Source organism: Plasmodium cynomolgi, chromosome 10 (assembly GCF_000321355.1).
Source record: "Plasmodium cynomolgi strain B DNA, chromosome 10, whole genome shotgun sequence".
NCBI lineage: Eukaryota > Apicomplexa > Aconoidasida > Haemosporida > Plasmodiidae > Plasmodium > Plasmodium cynomolgi.
Window position 1 is genome coordinate 39,442 of NC_020403.1, and position 20,473 is coordinate 59,914.

At 33.5% G+C, this 20,473-nt stretch overlaps 4 protein-coding genes across 4 annotated transcripts; 3 read left to right on the top strand and 1 right to left on the bottom strand.

The window, feature by feature from the left end:
* Positions 1-3,683: 3,683 nt before the first annotated feature.
* On the top strand, positions 3,684-6,987 carry PCYB_101050 (hypothetical protein; the record flags this gene model as incomplete). The annotated part of the gene is made up of 1 exon (XM_004222654.1): positions 3,684-6,987. A coding segment is annotated over one exon (3,303 nt), but the record flags the coding sequence as incomplete, so codon positions are not given.
* A 470-nt stretch (positions 6,988-7,457) lies between these two features.
* PCYB_101060 (hypothetical protein) lies at positions 7,458-8,930 on the bottom strand (the record flags this gene model as incomplete). The annotated part of the gene is made up of 2 exons (XM_004222655.1): positions 7,458-8,667; positions 8,869-8,930. The coding sequence occupies 2 exons, from the start codon at positions 8,928-8,930 to the stop codon at positions 7,458-7,460; spliced, it is 1,272 nt and encodes a 423-aa protein (XP_004222703.1).
* A 760-nt stretch (positions 8,931-9,690) lies between these two features.
* Positions 9,691-10,323, top strand: PCYB_101070 (30S ribosomal protein S16-related; the record flags this gene model as incomplete). The annotated part of the gene is made up of 1 exon (XM_004222656.1): positions 9,691-10,323. A coding segment is annotated over one exon (630 nt), but the record flags the coding sequence as incomplete, so codon positions are not given.
* Positions 10,324-11,794: 1,471 nt separating this feature from the next.
* Positions 11,795-19,159, top strand: PCYB_101080 (hypothetical protein; the record flags this gene model as incomplete). Its single annotated transcript, XM_004222657.1, has 2 exons — positions 11,795-11,876; positions 11,898-19,159. 2 exons carry the CDS (start codon positions 11,795-11,797, stop codon positions 19,157-19,159), a joined length of 7,344 nt encoding a protein of 2,447 aa, XP_004222705.1.
* Positions 19,160-20,473: the final 1,314 nt, after the last annotated feature.

Below are 20,473 nucleotides of genomic sequence, written 5' to 3' on the forward strand. Positions count from 1 at the left end.
ACTTCATAAAAATATAATTATAAAAAAAACAAAAAGGCGAAAGCAAAACTATCTAAAAACAATTTTGCATTTAAAATGTACCTAAAATACGAACAAACAAAAATTAAGAAATTTTATAACTTCATTTGTAATTTGCTTAACTGCTACAAAAAATTCTTAATCTTTGCTTATACGCATAAAAAANTACAATATTAAAAAAAAAACTTCTAATTTTTTAAAAAAAAAAAAAATCAAAAAAGAAATTCAATTTAATTTGAAAAACTTAAACATTTTTTCAAATTGACTTCCCTTTTTTGACCCTATTTCTTCTTTTTTGCCTTTTAATTTTTTCTCCAATTTTTTCGCCGCATTGCATATGGCCCATTCCTGGTCATTTATTACAGATTTTTTTTTTTTTTCAGATTATATATAATTCAATCATTTTCTAAAATTAGATGAAAACCACAAAGAAGAGTTTTCTTTATCTTCTGATGGCTATTTTTAACGTTTTAGACCATGTGCCCCGTCACCCCCCCCCCCCCCACTCCTTGGCAATGAATCCTTTTTTTATATTATTTAAACATTGCATTTTATTGCATTATTTTTAATATTTCACTGCATAACGTAAGGATGGTAAAGCACCATAGAAAAAATGGTCCGACTAAATATGCTATAAATGATTAATACCATTGGCAGTGCACATTCTCGGAAGAACACATAATATTTTATTTGCCCATACAAATATAATTATTACATACGAGTAGAGGCATTTCATTAATATATTTATTTCATACTTATGAACCAAACCATTGTGTTTACATTGCTCACATGTAAAAAAAGGACATATAAAAATGGTGTCTCCGTGAGGGGTAACAAATTATATACTACAATATATATATAAAATAATTTATTTTTACATCTTCATTTAAGTTTCTTTTATTTACCACTTTGAAAATATTTGATCATCCGCATTATCCAAAATATTAATTTATGAATTTATTTATTCCTTTATCTATACATGAAAACTAAATTGTAAAATGACAGAAAATTCTAATATTTATTTCTATTTTTATCAGCATACATGAAAGGTAAATGCCTGTACCATTTCAAGCAATCACACTGAGAATTACTTATGGTTCTTTTTTAAATAGAAATCCGTAAAAGTTGTCACCTAGGGGTTATATACCTATAATTAGTGCGTTTTCGTTATAAAATATATAAAATAAATAATATATTTGGACTTTATTTTTTTTAGGGGAAACTCCATTTTAAGGATTTTATCCCACACAAATGGTAGTTTTGTGCAGCTTACAACAAAGATAATTCGTAAAAAATAAATAATACATGAGATGGTGTACAGTTTATATGCTCTTTAGAAAATATTAATAATAAAAACCCTTAACGAATGCTCATATTTCCATTTTGTGCAAAGTATACACGTGTTTTACTTGCCCCCTATTAATAAACGAATAATGTGCCAATACTGCATTACAAAAGGAAAAATCTTTACATAAATATCATTACCATTTATGTAGAAAATTATTATTTAATAGTCAATAATTCTAATCCTATTCCAGTGCACACGTGAATATATAAAATGTTTCCAATGTTGCCAATTCGCAACTTACAGTGAAACCATTTTTTTTTTTACGAATGTATACTTTTATTTTCTTTTATAGGTTTTATTTTCCCTGCTTCGCAAATGTCACTTAATTGTATGAACTTTTTTAAAGAGGTATTCTCATATTTTCTGCTTCAGTAAAATGTAACTAATCTTTTTTTAAGCATAGTTAATCGGACAAACGTTATTCGATGAACCCCCTCCTTTCAACCATACTCTTTCAAAGGACCAAAAAATAAGCAATAGCTGCAGCAGATGTGTTCATATGGACCCATAAATAAGCAAAACATAATGAAACCAAATACATCATACGCGTTGATATAATTTCGAATTACGGATATTCTTATATATTCCCACAAAGTGAACCATCTGCATCATTCCTAGGTGCACATTCCTGCTATATAAATGTGGAGATACGTGATTAATTAGCTATCGTATTTGTACATAATAAATGCATATGGTCATTTGCAACTGCGCTTACACGGGTAGAAGTAGGCGTGAACCTTTCCACTGTGCGTAAGAGTCCTATATTAGAGCCTATTTTATACTCCACCTTTGCAATTTTTATACTGCGTAAAATAAAACACGAATGTGGAAAAAATGCAACAATTACGCTACAATGTTATGGCAAATAATGTGTTGTGCATTTATGTAATATGCCCCTTTTCTTTTTTCCTCCACACCGTTACACGCCCAAATGAATCAATTTCAACCAAAGGTGGGTGATGTTTTAAGAGGAAAATTCTTTTATTCACAAAGGCACACTTTATATTCTTTCAAAATGTAAAGATTCCTCTTAAAGCGCATGCAAAACTTTTGCGAATGGTGCCATAATTTGGTGCAAAATTTAGGGGAAACCGGAAATTTCGCTAATTCTGCTCATACCGAAAAAATTCGCAATACATATTTCTTATTCGTGCCAAGCAGCATATTTGGGACGCATGCAAAAAAGAAGTTTCATAAGGCTATCCTTTCCAATATAATATGGTGCAACTACACAGTTGAAATTTTATGCATGCCTTGATGTATCCTACGCAATATAGGCAGTGTTCCAAAAAGTTACGAGTTTGCCATTTTATGCATAATTTAAAGGAAATTTTTTATAAAATCTGCACCAACATCTTATACTCCATAAGCTCTTTTGGGGGCTTCACCTGCAAATATACTGCCCGATGTTTTATTTTACTTATGTAACACCTGCAACATTTCATTAACTTTTTTATCACATTTTAATGATATGAAAAAGCAACTTTGCTTTTTCGCTTGTTTTTCCGTGGCAAAACTTATATGTCAAAAATTGTTTTTTTTTTTTTCACCTCTTTGCATTTTAATTCCTAACAAATTTTCTTCCAAGAGGGAACACAATTGTGTAAAAAATATAGCGTTCAAATTTTGTGGCGTCAAAATATGCCCATACGGATTCCTTCCTCAAATTATCCATTTCAAAACATGGGAAAAATGTATGAAAAAATTATGAAAATTTTTAAACGTATAAAAAATAATTAAAGGGAGTTAATGCGCAAACAGAAATTTTATCATCGCGACTGCAATTTTTTAAACGTTTGTAATGAAAAAATGAATGCAACGTAAAATAATAGTGACGAAAAAAAAAAATCCACATGCGACTTGAAAATATTTGTTCACATTTATGGTTCCCCCATTTTTAATGATACTTAAATGAACACTTGCGCAAAAATCGGATAGCAAATGAAAACTGCATCACGTTCGCAATTTTGATAGGCGCAAGAACTCGAATTATTCACCACGTAAACATCACTTGTAAGCGCAAAATTTTAAGTATAAATTTGCAAGGACATTACGATAGTTGTAAATAACCACATATGCATACCTACATAATACTATGTGCATATATGTGCGCACGCCGTTTATTCCCCTACGATATCAATCCCGCGAACCACTGACACACCCCCAAAAGGGATGAATACGCGGCATAAGTAGGAAACTCAAAGAAAAGGCCCAAACCATGAACTTTTCCAATAAAGGATCTCAATTCAAAAAGGTAAAAAATAAAGTACAAAAAAAAAAAAAGTACAAAAAGCTCCAAAGGTAAACATGATGGAAGAAGAGCCTATTTCAAAAATGTAGACCTGCAAGAATATTTAAAACCAGTGCAATTCGTTAGTGGAGGTTTTCTCAATAATAAAAAGGATGTACCATCAGCACAACAGGACGCAAATAAATTGAACTCCACCTTGAGTGACGATGATTCAGATGACTTCAACAAGTACGACGTCTTTAAACATTTCACCTTTGATTTCAATTTTGACAAAAAGAAGGATGAAAATGATTTTATAAAAAGTAATTTAAAAAAGTATAACCTGAAGCAACTCAAAGAAAAGGACAAAAAGTTTTTTGAAATATATGGATTAGGGTTTAAAATTTTAAGGAAAATGGGTTATCAAGATGGCATTGGGAACAAAATAAAAACAAACATTGCTCCTATAGAACTTCAAAAAAAGCATGTAACCTTTTTAGAAGAAAAGCCACAAGAAAATTCGAATGATTCCAGTTCTGATGTTGACTTATACACACAGCAAAGTTATATTGACATTTTTAATGAACAATTATATAGAAAAAACTTGTGGAAAAAAAAGCATAAATATAACAAGTTCTGGAGCTTTAAGAAGACAAAAAATTGGGTTACGACGCAGTTAAAATATAACGCCTCCATTAATCCAAATTTTCAATTATACCATGATGGTGATAAATCCGATGACGAACAAGCTAATAATTTACGAAACACGCAAAACATGCTCTTTGATCATATTAAAAATATCACACTCCAATATTGTGATGTTGTAAAAAAACAACAAGAGGTTGAAACTAAATTAAGGAACTACCACAGTTCTGGTTTTCAGAAGGATATTTACAAGATACACGTTTTAATTTTAAAAAATATCCTAACGTATAAGTACTTGCTAAATTTGCACACCACGCTGGCCTACCCCTCTCTCTTTAACAACGCAACGTTTAATGAATACCTTTTTAGGGTTAAGCGACATGAGCTCAAAATAGAGGAAGATGATGGTGGCAATCGCGCTGATCAAAATGCTGAGCATTGTGCTGATCATTCCGTTGATCAATATGCTGAGCATTATGATGATGGGGATGCACACCCAAGGGGTCATCAATACGTGTGTAACTCCCCCAAAGGTGGAAGAACCACGAAATTGATAAATATCCAACCCAAGCATTTAACTAACCCATATAGCGAAGGAGGGGCAGGCGAAAAGGGAAACAAAACATATTGGGACCTCAACTATAGTAAGTCTCTCACCTTTGAAGAAAAGCTAAATAATTTATTAACAAGTAATTATAAGCTATTATGCCAAAACAAATACTTCAAAAGTGCCCCCAAAACAGTCGGTGCTTCTTCACATTACACTGGAACATACAAAACGATGGATGACTTACAACACATATTCGATTTAATAAACATTAAAAATATCGAAATTGAAAAGGGAAAAGATCCGTTACTCTTGAGTGACCTGTACACCTCTGTATTTTTTATTTACGAAAATTCGCAATTCTTGTATCTGAACATCCGCGTGTCACGGTTTTTCTTGGAGTTCCTTCGCATTTATTTTCACAACAACAAGGAACTAATAAAGAAACAGTTTCTCTGTGATGACAAGGACGTTGAAGAAGCAAGCACGACAATTTGGGAAAATTCCAAAAAAATTTTTAGTTCGGAAAGTTCGAAAATCTCGGATAGTTTGAAAAGTTCGGAAAGTTCGAAAATCTCGGAAAGTTTGAAAAATTCGGAAAGTTCGAAAATCTCGGAAAATTCGAAAAGCTCAGAAAGTTTGGAAAACTCCCAACATCGCGAAGCTCACAGCGAAGCAACGCAAAATGCACCGACCGCAAAGGATGAAGAAGTTTCCCCCAGTGAACAGGCCCCACCTCACACGAGCAGCCAAAACAAGCAACCCACGTTTAACCAAAATGACATAAAATATATAATATGCTTAAAAAAAATTGTTCTAATGGGAGCGGAGCAAAACAGTATGATAGAATATCGAAAAATTGAAAAAAAATTTGACAACATAATATACTATACGTATGTGTACCCCGCATTGTATAGGAAAAAATTTCCAGAACTTTACAATCATTTAAAACTTTTTAAGGACGCCATCAATATAAGATATTATAAAAATATATTAACACTTTTTATTGAAAAAAGAATAATGTCCAACGTGGAAAACATCGAAAATGGCGAAATACAGGAACACACTCTACAAGACGTACAAAAAAAACTATCCATTCTGTTTGATATTAACAAACAGTTTGACATTGACTCCAACTTATCTAGATACTACACACATTATATATTTCCCTATTTGCAAAAATTTGATCTATCAGAAAATTATATAGAACTCATCAAATTAGCACTCATGGAAAATATATACAAAAAGGAAATTTTCGAAACTGTTGTAAAAAGGATAATTTGTGAATTAATTGACATAGATTTTGTGAACGACGATTTTGTGCAACGCCTTCGTAAAGTTATGATACTACACAAGTGCGTAGACGACACAATCGTCTTTCTCATCTTTAAAGTATATTTTTTTTACAATTTTTCGAAGCACGTATGTGATTATCTGAGAGAGCTTAACGCGTCATATGTACAAAAAAATGAACTAAAAAATAGCGCGCACAAAATGGAAGCTCTCTTTGCTCCAGAGGAAGGCGTCCCAAGCGAGGAACTAAAAAAGCTAATGCTAACAAATAAAAAAAAAGAAATTTACGAAACCTTTAAAAAGGTGAAAGACGTTTTTGAAAATAATTTAATGAAAGATAATTCCATAAAAAACATCATGTTCAGCATATTAAATGTGATAAAAACGTACCTATTGCAAGAGAAAATTGTTACCTTCCCCGTCGAAATGGTGCTAGACTTTGACAAAAGTAAAATTTGTTCAGATGATAATCTAAATTACTATTACTTATATAAGGATATAAAAATTCCAGTTCCTCTTTACGCCGTTCCACAAAGAATTAATAAGGTATTTGAAATAAATTATATGCCCAATGTAAGAAAAAATCACATGACAGATGAATCAAAAAGTAGCTATGTATTTTCTCCGAAAAAATATGTCAATTTGATGAACAAAATAGAAGATGACGTAAATCAATATAGAAGAAACTCGCAAGATGACGAAAATATGAACGTAAAGAATTATATAGAAACGTATTGCGTACAAAATGATATCCTATTTTTGCAAAAAAATGATCGTAAAATAAACGGAAATGTAGTCTATTCGATTAACAATCTTTCCATATATATTAGCAACAATATTATATACCTTTATGAAAATCACGAATGGAAGCCAACCCTGTTACGCGATCTGTTGGCAAAATTTTAGCAAAATTTTCACACCACATTAAAATGGGCCGCAACAAAATTTGCAACATTATTCTCATGAAGGAGTGCCTCCTTTTTTGTTGGCAACTCCGATTTGTTTTTCTCCCTTCGCAGATTTATTCCCAACCACCACCACAATCGTTTAAGAAGTGTTTTTGTTGCATGCTGTGAATGTATGCTTGTTGTAATTTTTTCTGTATCTTCCTATTTTTTTTTTTTTTTAATTTGTTATATCTTTTCCCTATATTTTTTGCACAATTCATAAAATTGTGTTCCATTTTTGTGCAAAGAAAAAAGGGAAAACCTAGCCCACTGTACAAGCGGGGCGCACCTACTTCTTCTTTGCATATGTGCACGTATACACATACACCAACAAACACGGGTGCGTTATCCAAGCAGTGAACCCCCCCCCAATTGGGTTCGACCACATTTGCTTATTTTCTTAGCAAAAGCAAACTTGCTAAATTGCGCTCACCTATGACGGCGAAAATTGTAGTTTTTTATTTCTTCGTCTAAATTCATGATAGTTCCGTGCACCGCTTCCACTGGAGTAGAGCCACCTGATCTATCGTTTTTATCCATATAGGCAAAATTATACGCATACGATCCGTCAAAGTGTGGATTGTTTTGTGCTGCTTCGTCAAATTTGGCATTCTTTTTGGAATGCTTACTCACCTTTTGGGAGTCATTTTTATGTGCATTATTTACTGCGTTTGAGTACACCTCATATTTATTATTTTTCTTAACAAAAATGTTACTCTTTTTCTCTTTTGGCACATCATTTGCACTAATATTATCTTGAACAGATAAATTGCTAAGACTGTTACTTCGAGAAAACTCATCATTATTAAAATATTGCCGTTTTCTCCTTTTGTCTTTCTTCCTGTTGTCCACTTTTTCTTTATATGTACCCTTGCGCAACTTGTTGTAATTCTGACTTTCATTATTATCGACAAAATCGTTAGACTCTAGGTCATATTCATTTAGGTCATAAGAGACATCATATTCTTTCCAACCGTATGTATAATCGTATTCATCCGGGTAGGATACATATGCCGAACTTTTACTTTTTTGGTAAAAAATGTTCCTGCTTAATTTGGTTAAAGACCTACGCAAAATCTTTTTATGATAAAGATCACACTGCTCATTTGGAACAACTGGAACATTTTTTGCTAATTTATTGTTCTTGTTATTTAATTCATCATTGTCACAAGAGCTGTTAAGAATGTTTTTTTTTCTTGTTCTTCTTTTATAGCATATTTCATGGCTATATTTTTTTTTCTCCTCTTTAACTTCGCGCTTTTCCCTTGGTATACATATACTTCTGTAATTCGCATGAATTTTTTGCCTCTTCAAATTGGCGTTATTGGAATATATGTTGTTGTGAATTATTTTATACTTGTTAAAATTGTAAACGCTACCAGACTCCTCGGAATGGCTACATGAATCCGAAGAGGAATCTTTACAGATAGGATGGTCATCAAATTCTATGTCATTGTTCCACTCTTTAATTTTCATTACATCATGTATATTTTCATAAATGGCTTTTTTATTCACAGTAATAATATGATCTTCACCATGTATATCTTTACAATGGCCATTCATTTGGAGTGGACATTTATACATGTTCCTTAAATCGCTCATGTATTTTACGAAGTCGTACCAGTCTTCTTTGATCACTCTGAAAAGGAGCATAAATAAAAACATATTATATTGAGGGGTAACAAGCGGCTCAGAAGTTACACGGGGGTGTACTTATTCGTAGGATAAGCAAAGTGGTAACGCATCATGGCGGAAGCGCAGCATGGCGGAAGCGCAACATAGAGGAAGCGCAACATAGCGGAAGCGCAACGTGGCCGATTGGCTGATCCCTCCTTCTGACTTAAACTTGGATATCAAGTCGGGGGGCTTCTTCTTAAATCTATAAGACTTCACTTCAATCATTTTTTCTCCCATTTGCATTTGTTATAAGATGAATAAAGCGTGTCTACGTTTCACTTGGCGCGACTTCCCTATTAATCTTTTTAATAAACAGTAAGTTGCGCAGAAAAAAAAACTCACTCCTCACGGAAAAAAAAGCGGCACAATTATCACATATGTAATGGGTTATTTCAATTTTGTTATGCATAAATGGGGAAAAACTTGAGCGCAGTTAATGTGTAACAGAAATGTGCTTCTCGTGCAGTGTGACTATCCTGCCAAAAATGTGCACATGCAAGGGTACATATATGTATTTATGCCGATTCGTATGCAAGCGCAACTTTTGAAGTTTACGCTAGGAAAAAAAATTAAAAAAAAAATAAAAGTAATCGATGCAAACGTTAACATATTCAAATCGCATCTGACGAAGGAAGAACAAAACATTTACTTAAATATGCACTTTGAAAAGAATAGCACAGAGCGCAATTATATGTACACCTCACAGTTAAGCATATGAGAAAAAGTCCAAATTTAAATTTCATTCCTCTAAATAGATTATTTTTATGCGCAAAAATTGATTTTTTCACTTAACATATGTACCCATTTAGCTCAAATATTTTCATTTTTAATTCAGCATTATTATGAATGTGATAAATCCCCCACATGAAAAAAATTCCTCTCTTTGAACTTATGTATATTAAAAAAAAAAAAACACTGATTATTTTCTTATCACCTGGATATCATAATATACCTTTTTATTTCTCTGCATCCTTGAAATGATAAGGAGGCTATTTTTGCCATACTTTTCCAAAGATAAAGGCCCCCCAAGAATAAGATGCCAAATAAACGGTGTAAAAAGGAAAAGATTTTTCAAAATAGTTGTGGCAAATCAAAAAGATAAGAAAAATGGAAAACACATAGAAGTCTTAGGCACATATGTAAATAAAAATAATATAAGGGAAAAATTAAACACGTATAACATTGGCAACCCGAATAATGATTACTATTATAACAATGTTGAAAATATTAAAGAAATTAGATTAAGATTTAATAGAGTTAAATTTTGGCTAGCAGCAAACTGTAACTTTAGTGACCACATGAAATACGTTTTAAGCTTATGTAAAATAATACCACAGTACCCAGTAAAATATAGCAGAAGGTGTTCCGATAAATATTACTACAAATATAACGAAATTATAAATAAACATAAACTTATACAAGCAGAAAAAATCAATAATTTCCTGAAAACAGATTTAAATATACAATACCTGAATAACTTTGACAAAACAGAAGAGGAACAAAAGGAACAGGATGATTATATATACACCCCTGAAGAACTTACATATCTTAAAAAATTATCAAAAAATAGAAACTTAGACTTTGAGCATACCGACAAAATTAGGAAAATTATTCGGTAAAGAGTGGCTCGCTCCACATAAAACGTTACATGAGCAAAAGTGTTAATAGAAAAGGAAGCCAAAATGGACAGGAAAAAGACCACGCACAAGTGTGACCTTCCAGTTGTACTCATCTTTTCAATTTTCACAAAACGAATGAAAAGTCGCATAATCACAGCTCCTTCGCGGTTCATCATTATAAAGAATTAAATGCTAATTTTGGAAAACATTTTCCCCAAATGGTGGTTGCCTTCAACCCATGCAACAATAACAATTTTTTAAACAACTTTAGAGGCATTTTAAAAATGTGAAAAGTGTTATTTTGATAGGATTATTCTGTTGAATATTTCCACTTTGTTATTTCTCTCCCTCCTATGCATGCACTGTTTTTATAAATATACTTTGTCTTAATTCGTCATTTATTATACAATCACAAAAATACCTACACTTTTGCGAAACTGCAATTTGTTGGTAACCCCTTTTGAATGGAAAAATGAATATATAATATGAAAATTATAACCCCTTTTTTTTTTCCATTTGTGTAAACATATATGTGTATGTAATTTTTTTTTTTTTCCTGTATTTACACACATTTAACGTTTTTTTTTTTTACTCCATTTTTCCGAACTTAAAAATTAAGCGTTTCAATGCAGATTGGACGATTACCAATCGTTGTGCTTTATTATCGTGTTTACCGTTGCATACACTTAAATAAGCAGGTTACTTTTCACATTGTAAATAAAAACAGAATTTATGAACTCCATCCGGTTAAAAATAATTCAAAAAAGGGAAAATAAAAATAGCAAAAAATGGCATACGATAAAGTGAATTAATTTCGTGAACTTTGTGGTAATTTTTTTTTATTCCGAAGTGTGCATTTTGGTGTTTTACAGGTATGAACAGTTCTTCCTAAAAATATGCGACATTTTGTTTTCCAAATGGTTGCCATACCTAACACAAAAATATGGACAAAAGGGTAAATAAAACCGTCATGTAACGATACATTGTTCTGTTAAATAGACAACTTTGTGTGGCACATAAGTGTGCGACTTTAAATTGTTTTTTAACTTATTTTCCATAAGGAGCAATTTTTTTTTTTTTTGAAAACAATTTAACACTTCTTTTTCGCGCTTACCCCAATTCGTTAAAAAAACACCTCATGTGTGTGTCACAATTTAAGAATACCACGTGTGCTGAATAGAAGACGATTTTTTTGTTACTGCCACATACGCGTGCGTGTAAAATCAGCGCCTGTCTCAAATTACATTTCTCACGAAATGAAAACAAAAATAACGACAGCTGCACTTAATTCACACGTACACGCACACATGAGACATACGAAATAGCACACACATATGTGTTTTGGCACTTCTTGGCTCATTGGTTCCGCCTTCCCAATTGGATAGAAGGACAAAGCTGACACGGCTAACACAGCTGCGACAACTAATGCAGTTGACTTAACTGGGAAAACCTTTTCCCTCACCTGACAACATGGACAGCTTCAATGATAGGAGCATTCTGCGGAACTATAAGAAAAGCGTCCAAGACTTAAAAAGAGTCAAAACTTCAGCACGTAATTTAAACCTTCAGACAGGAACTGAAAACTACCAAAAAATGAGCCCTGCTAATGGGGAAGGCAAAAACGATGCAAAGTATACAATATCACAGGATCAAAGTGAAATTTTTTCAAATAGCAATCACTCTGATGCGAATTTATTCTCGGATAATAAACCCTTCTTATGTGATTCGAAAACGTACTACAGTAAGCACAGCAGCCATAGCAACTACAGCAGCCATAGTAACTACAGCATCCATGACAACCACTTCAAACGAGTAACATATATGGAAAGGCAGAAAATAACCAAAGACAAACACGAGAGTAACATTTCCAGCGTAAATAAAGCTCACCTAAATGTGAAAAACAAATTTGTAAGGAATAACAGTGCAGCGAAGTATGGAATAAATCTAAACAAATCCCTCGACAAAATTAGCAAAATAAGAATTATGCAAAAGTTTAGAAGAAACATTCACAGCCACAACAATGAAAGGGATAAACACCGAATCGGCACCTTCGAACACAATAACCTTTTCGACAAACATACTGCACGCGACAGCACTAAAAATACTACTAATAGTAACAACAACATGAAGTTCAAAGATTTTTATCACAATAGATTAGACAGCGCAAGTACATGCGATAGGGAAATGGGGACAAATAACAAAAACGTTAACCACTACAAAAACAACTCCTTTCATGATAACCCCCAAAATTCAATTAAAAAAAATCTAAATGAAGTGGCGAAACAGAATGGAAAAAACATCAATTCGAATTTCCCCCCAAGTAATCAAATTAAAAGTAAACCAACTGTCATTCCCAGTAGTATCATTTCGCTGAACACAAAACACATGACCATATTTAACGATAAAACAAAATTTCCACTTTACTTCCACCCTATGAACCATTCTGAAAAATTAAAAAATGTAAGCACCCCTCATATGAATAACAACTCCTATTGTAACAATGGCAATTATGCCAACATTAAAATGGGAAGCAATCCCCCTGACGGTAATGCTTTCCAAAAAAGTAACTTCCTCCAAAAAAGCGACCTCACCTTTAGCGTGAATAAACGGATGGAACACTTCAACCTTTCACATTATTTAAGTAATCACATACAGGGGGAAAAAAGCGTTAACCCAAAACACAACATAGCTGAGGACTCAAAAAGGAAAGATGAACTAATTCATAATAAAAGTGCCAACTGGAACGATTCAGTTGTCCAATTCATGAATGAGTATATGGAAAAAAAACAGTATCTTCAAAATTTACAAAAATTTAATGACGGCCTGAAGAATATTCCTGTCGGAAAGACAAACCCACTCATTAGCAATTTCAACTTGAGACACTCATTTGATATGAGCAGAAACAGCAATGTGGTTAAAAATAATAAATCCATAAAAAATAATTATTTTAAAAAAATTGTAGAGGGAGAAAACACGAAATCAAAGCTATACGAAAATTACGTAGACTTTGAAAAGGAATTCAGGGATAAAACGAAGGTGCCAAATTTTTTGAAAAAAACGAATGAACAAACTGCAGTTTTATTTCCTCAAAATAATTATGATGAAAAACTTCATCCACATTTTCCTTTTAGCAAAAATAATAGCAGTGCAAAACGCACACTTAGCAATGTGGGTGAAAAAAGGAGTGTTGTGAAAAGTGAACCACTAAAAACAAGTGACAACGCTTGCAAAAAACAAGAAACTAAAAAAGTCAATGCACACATAATTAATATTCCTCTAAATTTTAAATTAAAAAAAAAAAAAATTATAAATTGTAAAAATATTAGTCAAGATACATCAGGTAAAAAAGAACATAATTACACAAGCGCGTTGTTAACTGACCGTTATAGAAATTTTTTAAATAGGGAAAAAGAACAAAAACAACAAAATTTAAATTTTAACGATAAAGCAGAAATTTTCAGTAGAGGCGAATTTCTCGGTTCCTTTTTAAAAAAAGATTTGCAAGATGAACAATGTATGCATGTTGAAAAATTATTTAATTCAGATATGGACGACACGATGAGCAACCAAGGGAGAGAACAAGCTAAACAGAAAAGGGAGGATAAAACGCGCGGAAAAAGGGATAATGCTGATCATGATGCAGATAGTGCTAACACACAACTTGGCCAAAATATCGCCCACATGGAGAAGCAAAGGGAAGATAATTCCACACCCGATTTGAGTACACACACAGGAGCTTGCGGCCATGGGATTTATGTGCAAGAACAACTGCACGAACAACAGCGTAAACTAATATCAGGATTAAAAGAGAAAAATGGGGATCATGAAAATGAAGCACAAAAATTATCCCCAGCAGCATCAGAATTGACTCAAAATTTTAGCAAAAATGGAAATGACAGCGAAGATGGCAAAAAGGGAAATATAGAAATGGCTAAATTTTCCGCTAGAAATATTCTGGAAACACAAAATTTGGATGAACAAAATGGCAGGCGCGAGATAGAACAACAGGTCCTTAATCCATCCATTTTTGAGAAGGAAAAAAAGGAAGAAGAATGCCTCGACAGAAAAAATGAAACATGCAATGGCAGTGATAAAGAAGAAGAAAAAAAAGAAGATCTCGACCTACCTATTAATTGGGAAATTTTTAACAACATATATAGCAGCAACACAGATAATGAGGCCGCTTTAAAAAGTTGTGCAAGAAGGGACGACCAGGAATCACACTCACTAGGCAGACCAAGCAATATTCAGAATGATGGCACGTCTGACACTACAATAAGTAAATTTTTGAAAGAGGAAAATATGGACGAAGAAGATGCATACGAATATGAACCGGGGGCAAGCAAACAAGATGTCGAAATGGGCGTTGAAAAAGGATACTATTCTGCACAAAGCTACCACAACAATGGGGAGAACAAATATGCGAGCATCCAGAGCGGTACCATTGATGAAGACAAAAAAAGGAGAAACGTAGATCCACAACACGAGGGACAAATCACCACAAAGAAGGAAGAAGTAAAAGAAGAAAAAAAACAAAAAGAGGAAAGCGTACAAGGGGAATGCTTCAAAAACGTCTCTGAAGACAAAGATAGCACCCCAGAAGATGAAGACGCAAAGAGCGAAATGAGCAAAAAGGACCAAAAAAGGACCATTAACGATGATATTACGAAGGGTGAGACTGACAAATCGAACTCCTTAACTAGCCACAGCGATGTCGAAGATTTCAATGGCCCCACAGAAGATGACTCAAAAGAAGAAGTAAGTGCTACCAATTTTAAGCAGCAAAATGGCAGAAATAGAAGTTCCTTTTTAAATGACAAAATTGAAGAAGAGGAGGAAGAATTAACGCTGGAAAGTATTCGCGCCCTATTCGAAACAGAATGTACAGAAGAAGCAGCAAATGAAGAAAAGGAAAAAAAGGAACCAACACAAAATGGTTACATCATGCAGGATGAAACGGATATAAGAAGAACCAATAATAACGATTACGTGCATGTTCAGGATGAAGAAAAACTAAAGCGTTACGAAACTGAGCAGAAAAAATCTCCGAATAGGCATGAAAACAGAGAAGACGAAGTTTTGACGTATAAACAGGTAACCCAAATGGAACCAAAGGGTGATGGCGAAGAACCAAAAGGGATAGAAATGGAAAAAGAAAATATGCACAATGGGGACAACACCGAAGAGTGTAAACAGAAAAAGGATTCAAATAAATGCGAAAAAGGTGAACATGCTGAAAGCGGATATAATGCATGCATAGATGAAACTTTAAATGAAGAGATTCTTTATGGAAATGAGACAAATGGAGAACAGAATAAAAATGAAAAAAACAGCGAAATGGATTATGAAAAGTGCAAAGAAAGTAATAGAGACCTATCTGAAATGGACATTTCAATCGGCCGTATCACCCCCCAAAATGATGATGAAAGCAACAGCGACCAACGTGTAAGTAAAAATGATGACATAAGAGAAAGTACAACTCCTAAAGGCACAGACACTCCGGGGGGGAATAAGCGCGTAACCCCAAACTATGACGCTCTTGTTAAAGCTGAATTCAATGAAAAGGACATATATTCCCCTACTCAAATGCTGAATGATGACAATGTTAACAAGGAAATTGAACATATAGATTCGAACAAAGTGACAAGCAATGAAACAATAACAGGCTTTAATCCTCTCCTCATAGAAATAAAAAAACATGCGTTATTTAAGCAATTACATATCAAAGAAAATCGACTACGTTACATTAACTTCTTGTATAACTCATTCGACTACGATACGGGAACAGTTAGCAAGGAAAGAGAAAATGGACCACAAAATGGGCCATTAAATGGACCACAAAATGGGCCACTAAATGGACCACAAAATGAGCAACAAAATGGAACACTAAATGGACCACAAAATGTGCGACAAAATGAGCCACGAAATGAAGTAAAGAACGAAATTAGCGCTTGCAGCAGTAACGGCACTAAAAAGGACAGAACAAAAAGTTACGCGCATAGAACGCACTTTGAAGAAAAGGTCAGGCGAATTTTTAATTCAGCACAAGACCAAAATGAAGCAGTTCACCAGAGCAGTAGTAACATACAAAGCACAAGAAATGCCACTAATGAGCCATTAAATGAAAAAATAGATAGCCAAATTGAAGGCAATAAATCTAGTGACTCTAACATGATATGCGAAAAGGAACAGGGCAGTGCAACTCTCCAGAACGAACCAATTCAACCAAACACACAAACTGAAATGGTGAAGGAAAAAGATATTGAAACGGAAGATAAACATTCTGCAGTCTTCGATGAAAAGAATAAGAACCACCACATTGACCACCACATTGACCACAGCATTAACCAGAGCACTGACGACACCGATGACGACTCTGATGAGAACGCAGAAGATAAAAATATTTTGTACGAAGACATTAAAAGAAACCTATGGCTGCAAAATACGAATCTTTCTGAAAATAGAGTACAATACATCCAAGTCGAATCGGTGAAATGCATCATGTTGTTTTGCTATCTGCACAAAATTAAGTATTTCCAAGGCATGCACGATATGATCATATGTCTCTTTTATTTAAACCTTCAACCCTACGAAATTCTCTGCGTCTTTGAAAAGATACTACATTATTATGCCCCCTATTTGTACCTACAAAATAGTTGCATGTATAGCTCTCCACGAATTAATGCAAGCACACAGGCGGACACGATTAGCTGCGCCATATCAAACATAACTATGCAAATATGTAACACTAATGGGAAATTTTTTCGTCTTCTATTTCAATATTTTTTCCCGTATGTTAGTTATTACGTCGATACGGCAGTCAGCGACACATGGCCATCTTTATTTTTCCTGAACCTTATCTTCAGCAAATTCGACAATGTGTTCTGTTTGCTATATTTATGGGTACGATTAATACAAATGAAAAATCAAAAGAGTGAAGTTACTTGTGATTTTATTCTTTTCATATTATCCTTCTGCATGCACAAATTGAGGCTGGTCAAAAGCGAATTTTACGAAAAAAGAGGTTTAACGAGTATGTTTACGAATTCCACATCTGTACTGTCAAGCGAGGGCAAAAATAGGGATGAAAAATCTACACAAGGACAAACCGAAAAATGCAGTCATAAAGTAATAAAACAAGTACACGGGGATGAAAGCAATTGTAAAAAGGATGAACACAAGGGAGACGACGAAAGGCAGGCAACACATGAGGAATGCGCCAAACAGGCAGACAACCAAACTGATAATAAAATTCCCCATCCGATACAGACAAAGAGGAAATATACTCAAAAAGGTGAAGAAAAAGTAAAAGCAAAAGAAATTATTCGAAAAATAAAATTATCCACGTACAGCTCAGAAATGTTTTCTCTATTTTTTGAATTCAGTTCATCTTTTGATGACCATTTTGGGGATAAATACAAAATGCACATAGACTGTATAATAAATGATATCCCCAAAATTAGAGACATTATTCCTTTGAGCTTTTTACACTTCCTTACGAAATATAATTCTGCATATCAGAAGAAGAACAAGAAAAACAAGAACAGCAACAGCGTGAAAAACCTCTACGGGTACACAAAAAACCAAAAAGTATCGAACAGCTTTACACACACCCCGGATGAACATTTGTGCCTACATATAAAACTGTCAGATTTGTTTTTTATTCATAACAATGTAGAGGGATATGATTTTATTTTCCTGCGATTAGTAAAGTGCCAAATAATTTTGAGCAAGTTGATATTAATTAATCCTGGTAACTTGGTCATAGAAAATTTTGCGCGTTTTAAAAATGTAGACGAATTTGTAAAGCATAAGAAAAAACTACATATACCCACCATGTACAGAAGAACAATGTACATCGTTCTCCTATGTTCCCGAGAAAATAATGCGAAATTGAAAGATTGGCACATGAACTCGAACGATAGGTATATGCATAAAGACAAGACAAACACGGCAAGTAACGGAAAAAGTGAATCCCAAAACGTATATTCCAACAGAGTTTTTTTCAAAAGAAACAACAACAAAAAATACATGTGCTTCGAACATGATTGTGAATTCCCCGTAGATAATACCTACCTCAAAAACCTCATAACAACATTGGTAAAAAACAATTTTAAGCGTTTAACCATACTCAAAGTACATCCAAAGGTGGTCAAAATAAAGAATAAGAAAAAAATAACAGAAAAGGGCACAGCAGATCGTAACGAACCCGTAAAAGAAAATAGCTTTTTCTTTCATATGTTCAACATAGTGAAAAAGAAGATATACCAAAATATTACAAAAGATACTGAGCCGAATAAGAACACTCCTCTCCAAAGCAATCAACCACAAAATAACAATACAAAATTTGCCTTAAAGGAAAATAATTTTAAAATGTTCAACGACAGGAGGATAAGAAAAAGAGTAAACTATAGCAACAGAAAACCAGTTTTGTATTCAAAAAATGTTATGCAGAAAAACAAATATGAAAACCCCCCAAAAAAATTAAATAATGACATCCCAAATGGTTCATCAGACAAAATGCAAAATAAGGTAGACAAAAAAATTCAGATGTTCCTCTTAAAATTTCGTAAACGTAATGAATCAAAGAGACTAGTACATGGTTTTAGGACGATTGGAAAGAGAATGAATTTAACTTTCGGATTATTTCCTAAGCCCTATGTCGACCCCGTTAACAATCGATCAAATGTGAGGGAGGGCTGTGTGCATAGAAGACTCCCAAAACAGAGACAGAAGAAAAGCATTTTCCGCATTTTAAAAAAAACAGAAATAAATTTAGAGAAAAACAAACCACACAGCAATAGAACCTCGTTGAACAACAAAACAGACGCATAAGATATAATTGACACCAAAATGCACATCTCCAAAACGAATTACAACAAAAAAAAACTTTATTTTTATAAATAGGGGACAATTTGATGAAAATGTTAGAGAAAGAGAAACGAAAAATCCAAGTAAAGAAAAAAAAACGACCTTCTAGGAGCTGCAAGATAACTTCTTAAACGATTTTTTATCAAAAAAGTTATCCCAAAAGAAGAACAGAGAATCTTATGAGAAGAAATATGCGCACACAAAAGTAGATGCGAATGCATGTAAAATGAAGCCCTCCAAGGGTCGTAAATCGCATAACATTGAGGACGAATGAAAAATGGAACAAAATTTATTCCCCCTTTTCTTCGGCCTATACGTAAACGTTGAGCCTGTTAATGTGATAAAGAGATGTAATATATTGTACCACCCAAATGATCACTTAAGTGGTCACTCGGTTGATCCTCTTGTGAAATGATTTGATAGGATGGATGCTGATCAAGGATACAATAATGCAACTGCAACAAATAAACATGCAAAATGGGGTGAAGTGCAACACTCTAAAACACTCACATAAAGGTGTGTCCTGCTTCATCTTTTATCCCGATTTTTGCCCCCTTTTTTATGCAAAGGAGCTATGCCAATTTTTGAACATTCAAGACGATATAGGCTTAAACGGATAGAGAGAATAATGACGAATTTTCTCGTCAACCAAAGGGGAATAGATCTATTTTTCCCGTTCATCATTATTCCTTTACCGCATAAAATGTGTACATTATATGTTATTTTTTTTTGTTTTTTTGCCCTTCACATGAGGTACCTTCCGGATTGTCCCTTTCAATCATATTATTTTGTTTTGTAAATGTAGCGTTTTGGAAGTGATCCTTAAAAAGGATGTCCACATGTTATGGATGCTAACCTTTCTATTAACATGCGTTCGTGTTAATTGTGATTTTTTTTTTCCGTACAATAGTTTTTTTTTTTTTTCCTATTTCGTCCTAACATATTCTTCCCCCCCCCAAAAAAAAACCTAACTACTGTAACATATGTTAAAATACCGATACTTTTTCTACTAAAGGTATCAGCAAAAGCACGGAAACGTAAAACATGGTACAAATGACATGGGGTAACGTTAGTTAATTCCTTTGAAAAGGGTTGCGAAATGCGCAAAATTTGTTGCACCAAATGGTTTGCTCATTGGAATCAAAAAAAAAAAAAAAAAACAAAAACAAAAGGTGTACATGCAGAACGGAGAAGAAGCGGTGACCAATGGTGATCACTTCTATCCTCCCTATGAACTACGTCCCACCGTGCGATAATTAATTATTGGGGAAAAGTCCC